Source organism: Rhinoderma darwinii, chromosome 6 (genome assembly GCF_050947455.1).
Source record: "Rhinoderma darwinii isolate aRhiDar2 chromosome 6, aRhiDar2.hap1, whole genome shotgun sequence".
Lineage (NCBI taxonomy): Eukaryota > Metazoa > Chordata > Amphibia > Anura > Rhinodermatidae > Rhinoderma > Rhinoderma darwinii.
In genome coordinates this window covers 10,138,852-10,161,810 of record NC_134692.1, presented here as the reverse complement: position 1 = coordinate 10,161,810, position 22,959 = coordinate 10,138,852, and the positions used below count along the sequence as shown (strand labels likewise).

Genomic DNA, 22,959 nt, shown 5'->3' with positions numbered 1-22,959 from the left:
TCATCAGAGCGCCCAGCTAGTGAAAGTATTAAAAACGCCCCGATGTACGCACATAATACACGCCCACTTGGACTTTTGCAAGCCTCATTTGCATAACTACAAAAATGGTCATAACTTGGCCAAAAATGCTCGTTTTTTAAAAATAAAAACGTTACTGTAATCTACATTGCAGCGCCGATCTGCTGCAATAGCAGATAGGGGTTGCAAAATCTGGTGACAGAGCCTCTTTAACGTACAGCTGAAAACGGTATTGAAAAATACATCTTATACATCCTGAACCCGCAGCCATGCATAGCGACCTGTAAGAAAACTGGATAGAGATAGAGAGAGAGAAGCGGAGGAGAGGGGGGCAGAGGGAGAAAAGGGAGGGGAGAAAACTGACATTACACACTAGGCCTAGGATTTATGCTCAGGAGGCCATAATGGTCCTAAACTCCACAGAAGATAGAAATCTAATCCAATGATGCCATGTTTTGAGGAATTTAGCGTGGGTCCCTCTCATAGATGCCGTGCGATCCTCCATTCTCATAATCTCCTGGATCTTGCCGAACCACATACCCACCGACAGAGCAAGATTGTCTCCACAGCGCAGGGATGCACGCTCTAGCTGCATTCACCAGATGGAGAACCACTGAGCGGCGGTACGTAGATAATGGAACATCGCACAGATGGAGCAGGAAAAGGGCCGGAGAGCGTGGAAGGGGGAAGTCCGTAAATTTGGAGTAGATGCGCCACACCTCAGACCAGAAATCTGTCAACTGCGGGCAATCCCAAAAGATGTGCAAGATTGTACCCACATGGTCACCACATCTCCAATACAACGGCGAGACCGCAGGGATCATCGCATTCACTCTATACCAGGGGTCTCGAGCACGCGGCCCGCGGGCTGCATGCGGCCCCTGGGGCTGTCATCTGCGGCCCGCGGGACACAGAGCCGCTAGTATCGGCTCTGCTCCGAGACTCTGGAATTCCCTGACATCGCTGTCCACATATGAACAGCGATGTCTGGGGCTTCCCCAGAGCCGGAGACCCGAGCAGAGCGCTGGTGTCGGCTCTGCTCCGGGACTCTGTGGAATTCCCTGACATCGCTGTCCACATATGAACAGCGATGTCTGGGGCTTCCCCAGAGCCGGAGTACCGGGCAGAGCGCTAGTACAGGCTCTGCTCCGAGACTCTGTGGAATTCCCTGACATCGCTGCCCATATATGGACAGTGTGTCAGGGTCTTGCCCAGAGCGGAGCAGAGCGCAGGTGTCGGCTCTGCTCCTGGACTCTGGAATTCCCTGACATCGCTGTCCACATATGAACAGCGATGTCTGGGGCTTCCCCAGAGCCGGAGTCCCGGGCAGAGCGCTAGTACAGACTCTGCTCCGGGACTCTGTGGAATTCCCTGACATCGCTGCCCATATGTGGACAGTGTGTCAGGGTCTTCCCCAGAGCGGAGTCCCGGGCAGAGCGCTAGTATCGGCTCTGCTCTGGGACTCTGTGGAATTCCCTGACATCGCTGCCCATATATGGACAGTGTGTCAGGGTCTTCCCCAGAGCAGAGTCCCGGGCAGAGCGCTATTATCGGCTCTGCTCCGGGACTCTGGGGAAGCCTCTGACATCGCTGTCTATACATCGACAATGATGTCAGGGGCTTTCCCAGAGCAGGAGTCCCAGTGATGTCAGGAGCACAGCTGGAGTCCCGGGAAGAGCCTACTAGCGCTATGCCTGGGACTCCAGCTCTGGGGTTGCCCCTGACATCTCTGTCCATATATGGACAGTGATGTCAGGAGCAGAGCTGGAATCCCAGGCAGAGTGCCAGAAGCGGCTCTGCTCCGGGACTCCAGCTCTGGGCAAGCCCCTGACATCACTGTGGCAGCCTCTACAGAGGGCACTGTGGCAGCCTCTACAGAGGGCACTGTGGCAGCCTCTACAGAGGGCACTGTGGCAGCCTCTACAGAGGGCACTGTGGCAGCCTCTACAGAGGGCACTGTGGCAGCCTCTACAGAGGGCACTGTGGCAGCCTCTACAGAGGGCACTGTGGCAGCCTCTACAGAGGGCACTGCGGCAGCCTCTACAAGTGCGTGTGTGGCAGTATCTGAAGAGGACACTGGCATTATCTAGGGGTGTGTTGCATTATCTACAGAGGGCACTGTGGCCTTATCTACAGAGGGCACTGTGGCCTTATCTACAGAGGGCACTGTGGCCTTATCTACAGAGGGCACTGTGGCCTTATCTACAGAGGGCACTGTGGCCTTATCTACAGAGGGCACTGTGGCCTTATCTACAGAGGGCACTGTGGCCTTATCTACAGAGGGCACTGTGGCCTTATCTACAGAGGGCACTGTGGCCTTATCTAGGGGTGTGTTGCATTATCCACAGAGGGAGCTGCGGCAGCATCCACAGAGGGCACTGCGGCACTATCTAAAAAGGGGCTGCCCATTCTTGACATGTGTGCTAACTGAGCCGCCGGACTGCATTTAGCGACACAAACTGGAAAGCTGGATTGTTGAAATAAGCACGTGGAGAAATATCTCAAATTTTAAACCTAGCGGTATTATTATAGTATTGTAGTATTATTATTATAGTAATATAGTGTTCTAGTAGTTCAAATAACTAATTGATTAACAATAATTTTGTATTGTATTAAATTTGAAAGTAATGCGGCCCATTTTTTCTATATGCGGCCCACTTACCCGGCCGAGGTTGAGACCCCTGCTCTATACCATCGCGACAAGATCTTAAATCCCGCCTCCTGAAACCTGCTAGCCATGGAGGATTTATGTGTCATAGTGAACAAGCGATCTTTCTGCTCCACAGTAAATGTTAGACCAGGTCCCTCTCCCAGCTAAGCAAATAGGAAGCTGTGGAAAGAGTGGATGGAGAGATCAGGAGAGCAGAAAGTCTGGACAACGAGTGACGCACCGTGCCCGTTCCGGTGCAGAGGAGTTCGAAAGGGGAACTATCCCGCGAGTATTCCGATCGGTTAGGTAGGGACGCGAGAAAATGTCTCAACTGAGTGACCTGCCAGGAAGTAAAGGAGTTCGAGTCTATCAAAGACGCCAACTGTGGGCTAGACATCCAAGTCCCACCCTGTGTAAAATAAGCAGCATGTCCCCTACCCGCCATCAACCAGTGCTGGAAAGGACCCCTTTCATGCCCCGGGGGGAATGCAGGATTGCCCAGGATGGGAAACGAGGGGGAGGAAGATCTCTTTCCGGGGAAAGAGCTGGGACGCAATCGCCTAGGTGGGTCCAATAGTTGGGTGTGTCTGCGCCGATAGAGGGATGTGTTTGCCCAACCAAGGCAGCACCTGCAATGAGACAGCCGGAAAGGTCTGTTCCATTGACACCCACTGTTTAACCTCAGTGTTTCTGAACCAGTCCAAAATTCGTGTCAAGTGGGCAACCTGATGGTAGGAAACAAAGTTCGGGAGACCAACACCGCCCTCACACCTAGCACGAAAGAGCATGAAGCGGGCTATACGGGCTGGTTTCCCCCACCCATATGAATCTATGGAGTAAGGACAGCAGGGCTTGAAAGAAAGGGAGGGGGATGTGAACCGGGAGTGCCTGGAAGAGGTACAAAATCCGTGGTAAGATATTAATTTAAAATATTGCACACCTACCAAACCAGGTAAAGGTGCCCGTCGTCCAGGAATCCAAATCGCTCTTTACACGTTGAAGAAGCGGAGGGTAGTTCACTGCATAAAGGCGAGAAAGATCACTGGGAAGCCGGACCCCCAAATATTTAAGCGAATCTCTAGCCCATTTAAAGGAGAAGGACTCAGAAAGATCATCCACCAGGGTCTGCGGCAACGAGATATTAAGAGCCTCCGACTTCTGGTAGTTAATCTTGAAGTTGGACAATTTCGAGTATCTACTCTGCTCCGCCATCAGATTGGGCAAGGAGATCCTGGGTGCAGTGAGAAAAAAGAGCAGGTTGTCCGTGTATGCAGCGACCTTATGGGACCTTCCTACCAAAGATAAACCCGCTATGTCTGGGATGGAGCGAATATGGCACAAAAAGCGCTCCAAGCATAAAATGAAAATTAAGGGGGACAAGGAACATCCTTGCCTCGTACCATTGGAGATAGCGAGTGAGGAGGAGAAGTGACCGTTTACCTTAAACCGGGCCGAGGGGGAGGAGTAGAGACTCTAAATCCATTGCATCATAGGAGTGCCTAGTCCAACATGCCGCAAGGTAGCCAGCATAAAATCCCAGTTGACTCTGTCGAAGGCCTTCTCCGCATCCGTGGACAGAATGAAAGTGGGCAGAGCCGAGGCAGCAGCTTGTTACATCAAGTTAATTGCCCGTGTGGTATTATCCCGAGCTTCCCTAAGAGGGATGAAGCCCACTTGGTCGTTATGTATGACATTATGTAGTAGTGGGGACATCCTATGGGCCAGAATCTTCGCAAACTGCTTTAGATCTACATTTAACAAAGATCTGGAGCGATAATTTTGGCACATGGATGGGTCCTTCCCCTCTTTTGGGTATCACCGGGACGTGGGCCCTCAACGTATCTTGAGGAAGGGAACTCCCCTCAGTAAGCAAGTTGAAGGCGTATAGGAAATGGGGTGAGCGCAGATCCAAGCAAGCCTTATAGTATTGCAAAGGTAGTCCATCTGGGCCCGGTGCCTTCCGCGCTGGCGAGTCCTTCAATGCCCACGACAACTCCTCTGATGAAATAGGAGCCTCCGGTGCAGTGATAGCCTCCTGGGGGATACATTTCATTCCTGAGGACCGGAGATATGTCTCAATCTTCTCCATGTGGCTCCCTCCATCCGGAGATGAAGGGGCCCGAGGAAGATTATAAAGAGAGTGGTAATAGGCACGGGAGGCCTCCGAGATGTCATGGGGAAATTGCAAATGCCTATTGTGTGAAGCTTGAACATGAGGAACATAGGTACGAGAATGGGTTTTCCCTAAGTGGTGCCCGCGCCAGGGTCCTACCAGGTTTATTACTAAATTCGTAAAAGTGCTGTCTGCATTTAACTAGGGAGGCCCTAGCCTTGGAAAGACAGAGCGAACGAACCTGAACTCTCAGCTGCCCCAGCTCCGCCCCCACAACCCGGTCCTGGGAGGCCTTATGGGACTGTTCCAACCTATGTATGCGGGACAAGAGATCCAGCAGGTGTGCAATCCGCTCCCTCTTTAGTTTGGAACAAATACGAATCAAGGAACCGCGCACTACACACTTACGCGCCTCCCAATTCCAAAGTGGGTCAACCCCCGGCAAAGCATTTGTGGCACAATACTCCTCGAGGTCCCTGCGAATGTCCGAGACCACCGTCGAATCCTGCAGGAGCGATTCGTTCAAGCGCCACTGCCAGGAGCGAGGGTGGACCTTTGGGAGGGAGAGGGTAAGAGTTTTATAAGAGCATGATCAGAGAAGGGGATCTCCTCTATGGAGGCTGATGTGAGGCCGGAAAGATGTGAATGACGTAGAAAGAAATAGTCTAATCTGGAATATGAGTTATGGGGAGCCGAAAAGAAAGTGTAGTCTTTTGTCGATGGCTGCATGAGCCGCCACGTATCGACTAGTTGGTGCTCATGCAACAGCCAACATATACGACAGTGAGCTGGCCTAGATAAAGAAGAGTGCCCGCGTGAGGAGTCTAATGTAGGATCTAAGGTGACATTCAAATCCCCTCCCAGTATTAGAGTGCCTTCCAGAAAGTCATCCAACTCCACTAAAACCCTCTCCAGGAAGGCAACCTGACCAGTGTTAGGGAGATAATACGAAGCCAGTGTGAACAGAGTGTTAGCCAGCCTACCTTTCACGAAGAGATCCATCTGTGCGAGTCTCCACATGTTCCCAATGGAGAGAGCGTGAAATCAGGATGCAGACCCCTTTAGTCTTAGATACCCCTCCGTATAATGGGTGTCCGTAAGCTTCGGTATGCAATCAGCCCGGAAGTGGGTCTCCTGAAGAAATGCCACTTGCGCTTTTTTTCTTCCAGAGAAGACGGAGAATGGAGGACCTCTTTTCCGGGATATTCAGACCCTGCGCATTGTCAGGGAGACAATGGTTTATGTTCGACATAATAGGAGAGGGAGGAGAAGACAGAGGTGGGAAGGGAAGGAAAGATATCAAGAAAAAGACCCCTTTAAAGGGACAGAAATACCAGAGCAATGGAACAAAACAGCCCCACTAATAGCGGAGTACAAAACCCCTCAACAACTCGTCGTGTGTTATGTCGTCCTCGGAAGGAAAAAAACCCTCCGACCACGACACAACAACACGGGACCCTAATGGGGAACGAAGAATGGCAGCGGTGCGACAGAAACCGTTCCTCAAAAATAGACTAGAAATATCAAATTGAGCTCAATGAAACCCCGGACTCAACCGGCTAACTACAGTGGAAACCTCCCAGCCCCTACTTGGCTAAACCGATGCAGCTCCACCGATAGAGAAACCCCCAGACCAGCATACTGTACAGAATGTCCCATTCAAGATCACCACCGGGGCGCATGCGCGCAGCTGAACATGGTGGACGCGTTCTAACCAGGCTCCGCACCTCGTGAAGGCAATCCAGCATATATATCGCTAACAGCAGACATCGAGACCCATAAAAGAAAGGAGAGGTACCTTAGAGGTTCGGGCATCCACCTATGGCCAGAGGGAGTGGAAGAAGGGGTAAGCAAACCCAGGCTCAGAGGTCCGTGGCAGATATGCTGATGGCGGCGCCGAACATGGCGGAGCAAGGCCTGCTGCAGCAGCAGCAGGGGACACAGATAGAATCCAGTTCGGCGGTGTTATCACAGGATTATCCTGTGCTCCTGCGGGAAAATAGCAGCACATCACTATTGCAGGCACAGGAGGAGTTGCAAGGAGAGGGCCCGATCCCAGACCTGGGACTGCCGCAATTAGCGCCCGTTCACGTCTCACAGCACTCGCCCATGCAGCCGGCCATTACTTCCGGGTTGACAGAGGACGCCATCTTTTCCTGCATATCAAGAGCCATGCAAGCTCAGATGGGGGAAATAAGCTCCAAGATAGCCGCGGTACATCAAGATTTACACAAAGTGGGGGCGCATATGCAGGCTATTGAGACCAAAATGACCTCAGTCACTGCAAGAGTTAACCAGAATACTAGATTTATGGAGGATCTGCAGGAGCAATTGGAGGAAGCGAACACCAGAATTGAGGACCTGGAAAATCGTTCTCGACGCTATAACTTCAGGATCAGAGGGGTCCCGGAATCTCAGACGGAGGTACCGGGGGTGGTTCGCCTGCTACTTACTACATTGATACCTGATATATCGGAATCACATATGGAAATTGACCGGGCCCATAGAGCTTTGACGGCCATGAGGAGGGATGGACTTCCCAGAGATATTATAGTGAAACTCCACTATTATTCGATTAAGGAGAAGGTGATGGAAAGAGCTAGGAAGCTTCCGGTGATCACCATTTATAATACAGCGGTTCAGATATATGCTGATTTGGCTCCCCAAACCATTCAAAAAAGGCGGATGCTTCGCCCTATTCTGCAGACCCTCAAACACCATGCGATTCCATACCGGTGGGCATTCCCATTTCGTCTCCTCTTCATGCGCAATAATAGGCAATATGGCTTCTCTACGCTACAGGAGGGAGAGGACCTGCTGAGGGACTTACATATTCTACCACCCCAGGATAAAGCCAGTTCCTCCCGACTCCCCATACGGGATCCCCCGTTGTCACCAATATGGCGTACCCAAGGAGGCCGTCCAGAGTTTCCTCGGGAACAGAGGGTGGAATCTCGTCGGCAACAATTGAATCCGACATGACGGAAAGGAGGTCGATTATAGAAGCAGATTGTTTCTTTTTCTTTCTGTTTCTTTATTCTTCATATCGGCCGGAGATGTCTTCAAGCAGCACGGATGCTGAATTTCAGCCGGATACCGCCATTTGCAGTTCTCAGCGGACTGGGAGCCGGGGATCCATACGTTGGGGGGGATGTGGGGATTTCTTTTGCTGCTCTGGACTCCCACTTATAGTAATGGAAATTTGTTTATAAGCTGACCCGAAAAAAAGGCGAGGAAGGGTCTGGATGGGTCAAGTTCGCAGTGAGTTGGTACTATGGCTATAGATATGTTTTGTTTTTTGTTTTTTTTTAAAAATATGAAAGTTTGCTTTACCTTATATTTAACATGTGAATGCCTATTATGCTCAGGGTTGATATGGGTTAAGGGGTTGAATGTCTGGGTATATATTTTCGGAAATGCTGTGCCTTCACGACGGTCTGCTGTCCTCCTGTTAGCAGTCTTTTCTTGACTGCCTAGTCGGTAGACTATGTTCGGTACTATGGATACCTTGTGTATGTCTTATTTTTGTTCTGTCTTTTACCCCCTTCCCTTTCCTTTCTTTCCTATTTCTGACCTTTGTCTCTATGGCGGGATCCTAATACGCACATGGTTCTACCTCCTGCTCTATGATGGCGGCCATGGAATCTGCTAAAACCTTTAGCTTACTCACACATAATGTACAGGGCCTTAATTCCCCGATCAAGCGTCGAAAAGCTTTCTTGTATTATAAATCCTCTCATGTTGATATACTATTTTTACAGGAAACGCATTTTTCTACCTCCTCTGCTCCATCGTACTTTCATAAACACTACTCACAAAAATTTTTGGCTAGTGCCTCTACTAAGCACAGGGGAGTGGGCATATGGTTGTCTCGGTCGGTCCCGTTTACACCTCACAACACGATCTCTGACCCGGATGGCAGGTACATCCTGGTCTCGGGTCTGTTACATGAATCTCCAATAACCTTTATTAATTACTATGCCCCGAACTCCAATCAACCGGCGTTCTTCCAGGGTATGTGGCGCAAGATCCATTCATCGATAGAGGGCCCGATAATCATGGGTGGGGATTCTAATATCGCCTTGGACGCGTCCATGGATAAATCCCAAGCATTCAGGGTGCGACTTATACCTCCTACGTCAACCAGCATACAAGTAGCACGTTTCTTCCATTCGGTGGACGTCATAGATGTCTGGCGGGATTTTAACCCCACAGCGAGGGATTACACTTATTTCTCCTCAGCCCATAATATCCACACCCGTATTGATCATGTTATGATGTCAACTAGCTTACTCCCTAAGGTCACGGATGCTAGGATTTTGGCTACACCCTGGTCTGATCATGACCCGATTGTGGTTCGGTTGTCAGATTTATGTGGGAGACCGCCTATCTCCTCTTGGAGATTGAATGAGTCATTACTATCGGATCAGGAGATAGTTAAAGAAATCCAAAGGGAATTGGACACATATTTCCTACTTAATAAGGCACTAGACACCTCAATTATGTCCAATTGGGCGGCTCACAAAGCAGTGATTAGGGGGAAATTCATCCAGATAGCCTCGCGTAATAAGAAACGGTTGAAGGAGGTTCTGGCGTTAAAGGAGAGGAAGTTTGCGGATCTGTCTAAGAAATTTAAAACAGACCCCTCAGCAGTTATTAAAGCAAAATTAGCAGAAGCTAGAACAGAATTAAATTTATGTCTGACAAGTTGGGCGGAAAAAAGTCTGCGTTGGTCACAACATAAGTTTTTTACACAAGGGGATAAACCGGGAACATTACTCTCTAGACGCCTCACGCCCCGATTTAACACCTCAACACCACCGAAACTGCGATTGGCGGATGGATCTTTATCACAGAATCCCACAAAAGTTGTAAAGGCCTTTCAGGATTTTTATTCAGCGTTGTACTCAGCTCCACCTCAGTTTGATAAAAATAAGGCTAGGGTCTTGTTGGAAAAAACATTCCCTACTAAACTTTCCCAAGGGGATAGAGAAACACTGGATGCTGAATTTAGATTGGAGGAGGTATTGGATGTTATTAAAAATCTGAAGGCTCACAAAGCCCCGGGGCCAGATGGGTTTTCCTCAGGTTATTACAAACACTTTAGGGAGGTCCTGGCCCCGCACATGGTTGAATTGTTCAATGCTTATCGGGAGGGTAACAATTTGCCCCCTTTTTCGAATCTAGCCTATATACATCTTATCCCCAAGCCTCATAAGGATCATACAGATCAGGCTAACTATCGCCCGATATCCCTTCTTGATGTGGATCTTAAGATTATGACAAAAATTCTGGCGGTTAGATTGAATTCATTCCTAGCCACATATATACATAAGGATCAGGCGGGATTTATACCCCTCCGCCAGGCGGAAGACCAGACGAGACGGGCTGTGGACATTATCTCAGCTGTTCGTTCGGGGTGGGATGGCACTTCCGGACGTCAAAGTATGTTATTAAGCCTTGACCTTCAGAAAGCCTTTGACTCGCTATCCTGGGACTATTTGTTTTATGTCCTTGAGAGAATGGGCTTCGGTACGGGTTTTTTGTCTATTCTTAAGATCTTATATTGTCTTCCTACAGCAAAAATAAATTCTAGGGGATTTATGTCGGGAGCTTTTCCAATATGCAGAGGAACGCGACAGGGGTGCCCGCTATCGCCTTCCCTGTTTGCGCTGGCTATTGAGCCATTGGCCAACCTCATACGAGATTCTCCCGACATTAGGGGGGTGAAGGTGGGAGGAGTAGAACATAAATGTGCCTTGTTTGCGGATGACATACTGCTTTTCATATCGACACCTCTCACATCATTGCCGAATCTCTTTCATATTCTTGATCAGTTTGGCAAGCTGTCTGGGCTTAAGGTCAATCACTCCAAGTCGGTGGCAATGAATCTTACATTGCCAATAGGGGTAGTGAAGCTCCTAAAAATTAACTTTGATTTTCATTGGGATGCACGTAGATTGACGTATTTAGGTATTAAATTGACGCCCACCATAGAGTCCCTCTACGAGGACAATTTCCCTCCACTTTTTCAACAAATAGCTACGGATCTCACTAGATGGTCCCCTCTTAATCTTTCATGGTTTGGCCGCATTGCCTCCATCAAAATGACGATATTGCCCAGATTGCTATATTATTTTCGCACGCTCCCTATTGTGGTCCCTCAGAAGGCGCTTAGACAAATCCAAGGGCTCATCATGGGGTTTATTTGGGGTTCTAAAAGACCGAGAATACAGAGACAAACTTTATTCACCCCTAAAACGGCGGGGGGTCTGGGGGTTCCCAATATCCAACAATACTATCACGCAGCACGTCTGGCGCAATTTACAGATATGTATGCGAGACCATACTGTCCCCAGTGGACGCAAATTGAGACGGCCGCATGTACCAGTTTCCCGCTGGAAACTCTACTGTGGATGGAGTCCTCGGACAGGCCTCCGGTTCTCTCCCCTGTGCTTTCTCAGATGTTACAGCTGTGGGACTCGCTTAGAAAGAGATTCCATATTAAATCACTCCATAATCCGCTCATGACTATCACGGGTAACCCTGCCTTTCCTCCGGGTCTGCGTAGAATGGACTTCCAGTGGTGGCTCAATAAGGGATTTTACAGGATTAAGGACTTTTTTGTAGGGGGGGACATCAGAACTCTGGATTACTTTAAGGACTCACACTCGATGCCCCCATCGGAGCATTTTAGATATATCCAGATACACCACTTCTTGTTGAACTGGAAATCCAGGAGGGGGGACATCAGCACATTGACCACTTTTGAACGGCTGTGTTGGCTTTCTGGCTTACGACATAAAATCTCCACGATATATTCCGATCTGGTTACTCCGGAAGGTAAACTCCCTTACATGACCCGATGGGAACACGATTTAGGTACGGGAGTGGAATTGGAGCAGTGGCGGGAGATGGCATGTACGACCTCAAAACTATCTATCAATACATCCTTGGTGGAAGCGGGTTATAAAGTATTAATGAGATGGTATATGGTCCCTACTCGTATAGCTCGATTTAACCCATTGGTGGATAAGCACTGCTTTAGACAATGTGGTGCGGAGGGTACACTAATACATATTCTATGGGAGTGTCCAGTGGTTGCCACATTTTGGAACCAGGTATACCAGCTTATTAACACAGTGATCCAAGTCAAACCCCCCAGGGATGTGATTACGGCACTGCTATGCGGTCCTATTCCCGAGGTTCGGGCCCCCGCATGTAAATTTCTCCGATATGTGTTTCTGGCAGCTAAAATAACTATTGCTAGGGCTTGGCGAACATCCACGTTGTCTATGGATATGTTGATCGCTAAGATCTCATGGATAATGGTTAATGACCGCCTAACACATCTGCTGGCGGGTACATTAGACAAATTTGATGCCATTTGGGACCCATGGAGGAACCACACATTTTCGTGAATACATAGAGATGGTTAGGAAACCCTTCTACCCTACACCTTTCCTTCCCCCCCTCCTTATCCTTCTTTTGTTTATTGTGTGTGTTTTGTTTTTCTCTCTTATATTTTTTCCTTAGAGGCCATGTTAAGGTACTCTATAAAGCAATGTGATGTCAAGATTGGTTACCTATGTTAGTAATGAAGACATTTATATACTATATATTTGGCAGGAGTGTGGACATCATGAATGATATATAATGTGAGATTTATTGGAGACCATGTTGGTCTAAAACTTTGTTTAATTGTATTATTGATATGCAAAAGTTGAGACTCTGCGAGTCTGTGTTATTATTATATTACAAAAAACTGTTTAATAAAAAACTATTGAAAACAAGATCACCACCAATGTCGACATCTGCATCTCTTGAAGAACACTGCAAAGAAAAAGTAAGTGTAAGTAACTTTCAAACCGTGACCGAGGCCCCAATGGTGGGAACTGGACTATACAAGAAGAATGTAGTAGGTCAGTCTTTGCGTAGGGAACGCCGCCCTGGGGTCCGCATCTCGGCTGGCCCGTCTCTGGAGTGAGCCGGAATCGGGCGCATATAATCCGGGTAGGGACCTCCTCTGGGTAAGAGCGATGTCGGGGGCTCTGTCCAATCCGGTAACTGCACTGGGGAGATCTCCAGGAACCGAAAGGTCTCCCCCAGGTCATCCGGAGAACCAACGGCAAACGAATGTCCCTGTCTGCGGAGTATGATTTTGGAAGGGATGGCCCAATCTGTAGGTAGCTCCCGCCGCTTTAGTAGACTCCAGCAAAGGGCGGACTGCCCTGCGCATGTAGAGACTCGGAGGGAGGCGTAGATCCAGGTCGGACTTTGTGGGCAACACCCGCACCATTTCCCACAATTCTGCCAGGGTCCGTTCCCTAGAGGACGGGGTGCCCGGAGAAGGGACTGCCTGATGTTCCCCCAACACCGCTGATGGAGTGCGCGGTCCCCTCAAAATATCTGGCGTCCCCTGACCTGAGCTGCAGCCAGTCGACTGGGGGAGACTGCCCTGACTTGCAGGGCCATGCGGTCAGCGCCCTGTCGTGGCATAGACTGGGGCTGGAGAGGGGGAAAGTCATCTGCCAGGGCCAGAGGAGCTGACACAGGCAAGTCATCTGTGCCCTGACCTACCTCCGGAGTCGCCATGACGGGTATGTGGACCTGGGAGCGGCAGTCGATACTCGCCGGCCCGGGGGAGCAGGAAGTCGGTGAGCGCCCACGTGCTGGCGGGGTCCGGCTGCGGCCTGAAGGAAGAATGGAGGAGCGCCGCGGAGAGGATCCGTCCTGCCTGGAGTAAAGGATCCTGCCGATTGACGAGGTGCCAGGAGTGACCGAGAGGCTCTTGCGATGTCTCCCCTTCGTCATCGTACATTAGGACCAGGTAAGTGAGCCCTTTCGGGCGATTTTCTGTGAGTCGAGTCTGGAGCTTCACAAAAGTGCGTCCTCACACCGCCATGCCAAAGCCATGCCCCCAAGTGCATTTTTTTTTTATAACTAGTCCGATACAATTCGCAGGTGGAAACGCAAAATAAATTGACATGCTACAGATTTTAAGCTACGCACCGCAGGTCATATAACATGAAGATAAATTCTGCAACGTGTAGATGAGATTAAACTCTCATTTATTTTGGGGTTACTGTATTACACTGTGGATTTGCTGCTGGAAAATATGGGCAGCGAATCCGCACGTAATGCGCATCGTGTGCATTTGACCTTTTGAGGTCTCTATTCTAATAAGTCATGCACATTTGTCAGCTAGACCAGACCTGCTCACACAGCTGAGGCTTTGTTACAATGTATAAGCCCAGGCAATTCTCTGCGAGCTAAAACCAGCAGCGCAATTTATCAGCTGTGTAAACCTTTGCAGCCTCTTGATGTAAACAAAAATGTTTCCGTCTACTGACAGCTATCAGAGATCTTGAAAATGGTAAGAAAAGATCTGCTCCTTTTTTTTTTTTTCCTCCAGAAATCCATGGGCTGTGTCTGGTAGTCAATTAAATGGGTTTGTGCTGCAATAACAAATACAGCCATTAGCAAGAGTGGCGCTGTTTCCTGGAAAAAGCTGAATCTTTGCTACCACCTGTATTCTGCGTATAGATTTACCACATACATGTTTCAATACTGGAATATTTCTCATAATTGCGCTGTCAGCGAGTCAGTGTCCTGTATATAGTGTACGGCTGTACCAGGCAGGCGCTGAACTTTCTGATGTATTCGTAAAGTACGGACTTAGATTTCCAGCTTGTAGATCACACAAACCCAAACATTCCACAAGTGATGAGTGTTTAGAAATGGGAAATTTATGTGACGTAAAAACAAAATAAAAAGTGTCTGGTCCGGGTCGGTCTGTGATGTACAGCGATTTCCAACCTGTGGCTCAAAACTACAACTCCCAGCATGCCCTGACAGCCAGAGACTGGAGAGCTGTAATTGAGGATATCATTTTTTTGGTTTTTTATTTTGTAAATTGCTGAATAGCTGAAATAAGTTTCCTTCTGCCAATGGAAATGTCCGGTACTGGTCATGTGCAGCTGTTTTCCCGTCATATGTCTGGTCCTTCTTTGACTGTCTTATGAGATTGTTGTTAGGGTGAGTGCACACGTAGCGTAAATACTGCAGATTTTCCGTATTTGGTTGCGGAAAATCAACCGCATAATACAGCGGCAACAAAGTGAATGATATATTTTTTGTTTTATAAAAAGTTCAAATAAAGAAATATTATACTTACCCAGAATTCTCTGCTTCTTCATCCAGGCCGGCCTCCTGGGATGACGTTTCATCCCATGTGACCGCAGCAGCCAATCACAGGCTGCAGCGGTTTTTTTTTTGGTTTTTTTTATGTGCTGTTTTCCACAGAGATTGTTCAATTTGGTTTCCGTTTTTCGGTTGGAATTCCCTGCGGCGACCCGGGCGGATACTCTGTGAACATACACTTATACCCAATATCTTGGAAAAAAAACGACCGGAAGATTTTTACTAATGGCGATTTAAGCGTTTCAAAAACCATGAAAACATTTCTAAAATATTCTATTTCTGTTTTACGTGATCAGAGTTCAAAGTTGGAGGTCATCTGTAAGAAAAGCTTCATTGTCCCCATGACAAACCTTCCTGTCCTGTGCTCTGCCAGCTCATTGTTAGAGATGCTGGTTCTCTGAGCAACCAGTCAGAATCCGGCTTTTTGATTTTTCTAGCAGAGGAATGTTTCGTATGTATGTCCACCATCACGGGTACACAAATCATAGAGGCAGATCATGGGGCCCGTGGAGGGAGGGGGCCCAGCCCTTGGAGTCATTCCCTTTGCTACTGGGTTGTGACGACGTGTGCACGACCTCCCTCTCTAGAGGAATTGCATTTTTAGCAAATAAGAAAGTTGGGAATTGTCACCAAGAGTCATGGACGGTGGGTGGAGTAGTAAGCAAACCCCAGGCCCTTCTGTCATTTGCGGCATTGCCGCGCTTCATTATAGGGGGCCCATTTTGACTATGGGGGTCCCCCTCTTCTACGCACTTGCCATCATTACTGTTTCCTCAGTTCTTCATGAAAGTAATAAAGGGGCGAGGGTGTCATTGGGCGCAAACACATTTGTGCGGTAATTACAGATTGTGGGAGTATTAGCCGACAGTGCCCAGGGCGCTCCAACTGCAAACACAGCTCTGTATGTCCTGTTATTTGCTTATGTAAATACAATGTTTACCTTGTCTGTAAGTCCTTTGATTATAATATAATTATTCCATGAATAACCTCCTGCAACTGTCAGAGGGAAAATTACTTTTTAATCAGGAGCCACAACCAGATACCCCTAAAACTAGTGGGTGCTAATCTCAAAGAAGATGATGGAGGATAGCTGCCGACAGATAGCACCCCCTCCACATTGCACCACCCTGTCACTCATCTCCGCTAAATCATGGACAGGTCACATCCTGTATTATACTCCAGAGCTGCGCTCACTATTCTGCTGGTGGAGTCACTGTGTACATACATTACATTACTTGTCCTGTACTGATACTGAGTTATATCCTGTATTATACTCCAGAGCTGCGCTCACTATTCTGCTGGTGGAGTCACTGTGTACATACATTACATTACTTATCCTGTACTGATCCTGAGTTACATCCTGTATTATACTCCAGAGCAGCACTCACTATTCTGCTGGTGGAGTCACTGTGTACATACATTACATTACTTATCCTGTACTGATCCTGAGTTACATCCTGTATTATAGTCCAGAGCTGCACTCACTATTCTGCTGGTGCAGTCACTGTGTACATACATTACATTACTTATCCTGTACTGATCCTGAGTTACATCCTGTATTATACTCCAGAGCAGCACTCACTATTCTGCTGGTGGAGTCACTGTGTACATACATTACATTACTTATCCTGTACTGATCCTGAGTTACATCCTGTATTATAGTCCAGAGCTGCACTCACTATTCTGCTGGTGCAGTCACTGTGTACATACATTACATTACTTATCCTGTACTGATCCTGAGTTACATCCTGTATTATACTCCAGAGCTGCACTCACTATTCTGCTGGTGGAGTCACTGTGTACATACATTACATTACTTATCCTGTACTGATCCTGAGTTCCATCCTGTATTATACTCCAGAGCTGTACTCACTATTCTGCTGGTGGATGACATATAAATCTTTATTCTTCTGCAGAGGTTCAGCTCTTTCATTCTGATCACATCTTTGTTTCTCTTACACTTCAGTTATAAAACTTTTCCATCCACGTTCCACTGAAAGGAAACAGATGCCGTTCTTCAAAAGCTTCCTGTATAATAACTCCCAGCCCCCAATGTGCTGCCCTTCTATTATATGTATAGGTTCCACCATCATAAAGGATAAACTCTTTTTATATATTGTTACATTTCAGTTATTCAGCGTTTTGATGCTGATGTCAATATTTTGTTTTACTTATTTCTTACGGATTTAGAGTTTTATTTTCTTCTCATTCACATCCAAAGTAAAGGCAAAAATTCTGCCGGTTGGTACCAGGTATCCGGCGGTCATGTGACTGTCGTGGTGTCACCCAGGAATTTGCTGCCGGACACCATCAGGGTTTTTACTTTGCCTTGGATGTGAATGGAGAAGATCTCTCCGTGTAACTTCTATCAGTTCATAGTACAGTAAATAATTATTTTTTTTATCCGGGGATGGGCGGCAGTGGGTCCTCATTCCCACACCCCAGCCTGTCCTATCAGGAGGTGCTGAGTAATGGTGGGGAAGTCCTCGCTGTCACAATTCTTATTTTAGCCAGGCGTGTCCTATTGTTTCCTTATTCATTCAGTGTCCGCGCCGTTCATTCCTTGTGGGTATTCAGCAAAAAACAAAGACGCCAAGTGACAAGTTTTATTAATGTGCAATGTAGTATTAACGTTCGTCGTTTTTGGAGAAGGCGTTGGAACCGTTCCCAAGCGCAGTACGCAGCTCAAGTCTCCTGTACTAGAATAGTTTGGACGTTGAATTGGCCATATAGCAACCAATAGTGTTTCTCTTTTGTACTGCAGATACCCCGTAACATTGTGTCAGCTGCAGATGTCCTTTTAACAATGTCAGCCACAGTATCCCCATAAGTGTGTCAGCCTCAGCCACAGTATCCCCATAAGTGTGTCAGCCTCAGCCACAGTATCCCCATAAGTGTGTCAGCCACAGTATCCCCATAAGTGTGTCAGCCACAGTATCCCCATAAGTGTGTCAGCCACAGTATCCCCATAAGTGTGTCAGCCACAGTATCCCCATAAGTGTGTCAGCCACAGTATCCCCATAAGTGTGGCGGTTACACTAGAGTTATGGGGCCTCAGCGTGGGTAATTTTGTTGTTCTATTTATTGTTGGTGTTCTAGGTTTGCTAATTTCCAGTAATTGTGACTACGTAGCATATTTTGTACATAAAGGTGGAGTTAGCCATTGACGACTATCCGGTTAAGCTTAAAAGTAATAAAGGACGACTCGTGAGGCGTCTACTCCTACGTATGTAGCAATAGATAAGTAATTAACGAGCTGTTCCCGGCAGAAATTGTAGTAGCAAATCCGCCATTTCTTCCAGATGATAGAGAAATGTACCTGTATGTGTTACCATGTGCAGCAACGTTACAAATACTTAACTGCCTTGTGACATTGTTCATCCTGAGCCTCCTGGTTTGTGAATAGAATGCCAGAACAACAGTAAAGACTGACACTGGAAAAGGTGGACGGGAAGAATTCAATAGTTTACAACATTCTGCGGGTCAAATCATCACACGAACCTGAATAACTTTGTCAAGTCTTTGTTTTACATGATCTTTTGTTCTCCACTCACATCTAATGCTAAACTCAGAGCTCCGTTATTAGTTAGAAAGTTAAAATTCAGCTGTTAGGTCACATGTCTGACAGTGGGTGGAGCTTAACTGCTGTCTGTTTCCAAGGACGACCAGTAGAATTTTGACAGTGTCTATGAATGTACATCACAGGAAATACATTTGTTACAGTGTGTCAGAGCTCTGTGTCCTGCACAGTTTTGGGAATAGATATTTTTTTTGTTTTTCTCTGTATGGAGATGACCTTCAACATTTTCTTATTTTTTATAATCTTCATACAGGAAGCTGTTGGGGCCAAACGTCTGTCCCAGCTGAGATGAGCCGTGGTCCGCGCAGTTCTCCGCTTCTCGCTGCACATTCAGATTTTCTGATGACGACGAAGCGGAAACAATTGTTCAGCTTATTGAAAGTTTAATGACTTAATGTTTGTCTCTGGAGCCTCGAGAGGGAAAATACCTCCGCGTATTAGAGTAAAACTTTTCTATCATAACGCTCTGTTTCCAGTGGCCGGAGACACTCCCTGCCTGTGCGACAAGTGAACGGCCCAAGTAATGGTGCAGGGGAATAATAACAATATACGCTAGCACATACTCACCAACTGCTCCCAATTTCCAGGGACAGCCCCACTGTTAGTTTTTTTTTCTTCATGGTGGCTCGAGAGGGCAGCCTGGTTGTAACTGGTCACTCAGTGGACATAGAGCCACCCCTGTGTAAATCAGTGTTCAGAGGGCTCCCCCCCCCCCCCCCCCCCCGTGATAGCCCGGCGGTCAGAGGGCTCCCCTCTCCCCCGTGGTGTCCCGGTGGTCAGAGTGCTCCCTTCTCCCCCGTGGTGTCCCGGCGGTCAGAGGGCTCCCCTCTCCCCCGTGGTGTCCCGGCGGTCAGAGGGCTCCCCTCTCCCCCGTGGTGTCCCGGCGGTCAGAGGGCTCCCCTCTCCCCCGTGGTGTCCCGGCGGTCAGAGGGCTCCCCTCTCCCCCGTGGTGTCCCGGCGGTCAGAGGGCTCCCCTCTCCCCCGTGGTGTCCCGGCGGTCAGAGGGCTCCCCTCTCCCCCGTGGTGTCCCGGCGGTCAGAGGGCTCCCCTCTCCCCCGTGGTGTCCCGGCGGTCAGAGGGCTCCCCTCTCCCCCGTGGTGTCCCGGCGGTCAGAGGGCTCCCCTCTCCCCCGTGGTGTCCCGGCGGTCAGAGGGCTCCCCTCTCCCCCGTGGTGTCCCGGCGGTCAGAGGGCTCCCCTCTCCCCCGTGGTGTCCCGGCGGTCAGAGGGCTCCCCTCTCCCCCGTGGTGTCCCGGCGGTCAGAGGGCTCCCCTCTCCCCCGTGGTGTCCCGGCGGTCAGAGGGCTCCCCTCTCCCCCGTGGTGTCCCGGCGGTCAGAGGGCTCCCCTCTCCCCCGTGGTGTCCCGGCGGTCAGAGGGCTCCCCTCTCCCCCGTGGTGTCCCGGCGGTCAGAGGGCTCCCCTCTCCCCCGTGGTGTCCCGGCGGTCAGAGGGCTCCCCTCTCCCCTGTGGTGTCCCGGAGGTCAGAGGGCTCTCTGCTGTTGGCCAAGTGAGCAAAATGCCACTCCCTAAGGATCCATTTGGCAGATTTCCACTCCACTCTCTGTTCTTTCAACATTGCCCCATACCTTGATTCCCGGAAATCTTACAAAAAGTTTAGCAGTCAGCAGGTAGGAAGATGGGGGATATGGGTGCATTGACTTGTGGAATTCATAATAATGTTTTTCCTTTCCAGGGTTTGTTACAATTACATCCTACACATGACAGCGGAGTTGTAGTTGTTACAATTAATTCTACCGCCTGACACTTTTTATTTCAAAAGGATAAAATAAATAAAGCTTGTATGATCTGCAGTACATTGAGGCATTTGGTCGCCCTAGATACTATGAGGCGGTGGGGATTGGCTGTGACCCTGCGACCTGGTGTAAGCGGTGTTCCTATCCTCTTACTGTACAGGGTCACTACCTCTGCCGGCACGGTTCATCAGTCATGCCTCGTTGCGTGATACCATCTGGACTCTCTGTGCTCAGATTTACATGGGATTGGTATTTAATGTAATCTCTTCACATGGTCCGGGCACAGGCCGCTCTGTATCCCGCCGCAACGGAGATTCTTGTCATTAACTCCACGCAGGCGGTTTATATATAGACGTCTCACTAACAAGTCTGTGATGGGTTCATATCCAGTCCTCTGTGAACAAGGAAGCATCATGGCGTTGATTTTCAGCTGTAATATCACTAGGGCGCTGCATGTCCCAGAATCCTACAGTAAATCTATAGATGTATGCAGCAGAGCTGACATTGTTAGGATGTACAGTCACAGAATCAAGTGTGTATGTGGGCGCTGCTGACCGCAGAATGCTGAGACAATTGGATATGGACGTGAAGTAACATTATTAATAATGGCGACGCGTTTCACTACTAGATTGGTATCTTCATACAGGAACTTTATATACAAAAAAAGCAGCCGATTTTTTAATGTTGTGCGATATGCTGTATATAATCTATACTGTATCTCTACACGCTGAACTTGTTTGCTGTACTGAAACCTCTGAGCTAGTTCCAGGATCCCTATTATGCACCTGAAGGAGGTGTAACCTGAGGCTTCGGGGCCCAAATGCAAAATCTATAATTCGGCCCTAACTACCATTTTTAACACTGGTGTCTCCTCATGTGGCAGAGGGGCTCTTGGACGCCCTCGATCATCAGGGTCTGGGAGCGACTGCTACCTCTACACCTCCAATGCTACGACCTTCTTTTGACAAGTCAATGAGGTAACCCAGGTCCTGCAATTGGGTCACAAGAATAAAAGGGACAACGGCACTCCGCCCAAGCGGCTTTTATATCTGAGATCTTGGGATCTCCAAACCGTGTCTGAGTTGTCCCACTGACGCTAACGGGACAACCTGCATGTTGATTTCAATAGAACCACTCCTCATCATAGGTTGGGGGATCCTAAAATCTTTGAAGGGACACAAAGAGCTGCAAACCGCTTAATTGTAGTGATGGTGAGAGTCCGAGCTCAGACAGTGGGGCACACAGATGAGAGGGGCCTCCTGGGGCTGGTTCATGCCACCACATGGCGCTTGTTGACACTCAGGGGGTTAGCCTGGCTCTACGTATCCTTTAATTCTTCTCTCTCTATTTTGGGTCTTAGGTGTTGGAGGTCACAAGGACCTTCTCATATTCAAGTTATTGTTCCAAAAAGTTGTGACATCGGGATAAATAATTTTATGCTTTCTTCCTTTTAGGAATTGACTCTTGTTTGGCGATTGTCCTACAGCCATGTCCTATCCCAGTGCCCCTCCGCCATACAATGATCGAGACCCACTAAATAATCCAGGGGGATACCCTCAACCTGGTGGATATCCTCCCAGCAATTACCCACAGCCTGGTGGCTATCCTCCGCCATATGGACAACCTGGTGGCTTCTACACACAGCCTGGTGGACTCCCTCAACCCAGTGGGTACCCCCATCCCAGTGGGTACCCTCATTCTGGTGGTTATCCGGAACCTGGAACTAATGAGCCCCCGAAACCCGTGATGCCAATGCTTCCGAATATCCCACTCAACCCAGGTAAGTGCCATGTCGTGTAATCTATAATGTGAGCACTTGCTAGGGTGGATCTTCTTGGCCTAATTCTATACCCAGATTGGGGTAAAAAGCATGGCGTGTGCTCATATGTCGGAGAATATGTATGATGGACGCGATGGTCCAGTAATCGCCACTCGTGCCGTTACTGGTGAGATCTACGAGACCGTAAGTCAATTTGTGACCAATTATAATAGTTTTCACAATCTCGCCCACGCAGGTGATTCAGACATATACAACACGACCAATGGGGAAGGGCAGTTCGGTTCGTGGGATAACAAAGTCGTGCGTCACGCGTTCATCCGTAAGGTGAGTGATATGCGACGAGGAGGATGGAAAGGAGTAGACAAAGTGGGAGTGGGAGATTTTTTTACTTTTTGTTGGTGCTTATATGTATTTTTTTTTATAAATTAGCTTAAAGGGATTATCTTACGTTAATTTTTTTTTAAACAAACATCTGCAATTGTTTTTTTTCTAAATTTGGATTACTTTATTACTCAAAAATGAAGAAAAAAAAACCTATGTGTCTCCATGGTTTCAGACTACAACCTAACCCTGTGTAGTCAGATCCTTCCATCGTGTGTTAGTCTCTTCCATCTGCCTCCATTTCTATTGTCTGTAGATTATCAAGAAGAGGAGGCAGGATCAGACTACACAGTGTTTGATTGTAGTCTGTAACCATGGAGACACATAGGTCTGGATAGGAGCTGAGGTTATTAATAAATATTTTTTGCAAAAGTGGTTCATTTTTTTTATTTTCGATGCACTGGAGCAATGACCTAAACCACATGGGTTGCAAAAGTATACATACCCTTTAGTAGTAAAAATTAAATTGAACATTCCTGTTT

At 48.2% G+C, this 22,959-nt stretch overlaps 1 protein-coding gene across 1 annotated transcript in view; it reads left to right on the top strand.

Moving 5' to 3' along the window:
• The window catches only part of TMBIM1 (transmembrane BAX inhibitor motif containing 1), a 46,992-nt gene that overhangs the window by 10,759 nt on the left and 13,274 nt on the right, over window positions 1-22,959 (top strand). Inside the window, exons 2-3 of the mRNA XM_075829094.1 lie at window positions 21,771-22,096; window positions 22,332-22,420. Coding sequence (XP_075685209.1) covers window positions 21,805-22,096; window positions 22,332-22,420 — 381 coding nt within the window. The 5' untranslated portion in view covers window positions 21,771-21,804. The remainder of the gene's footprint in view (window positions 1-21,770; window positions 22,097-22,331; window positions 22,421-22,959) is intronic.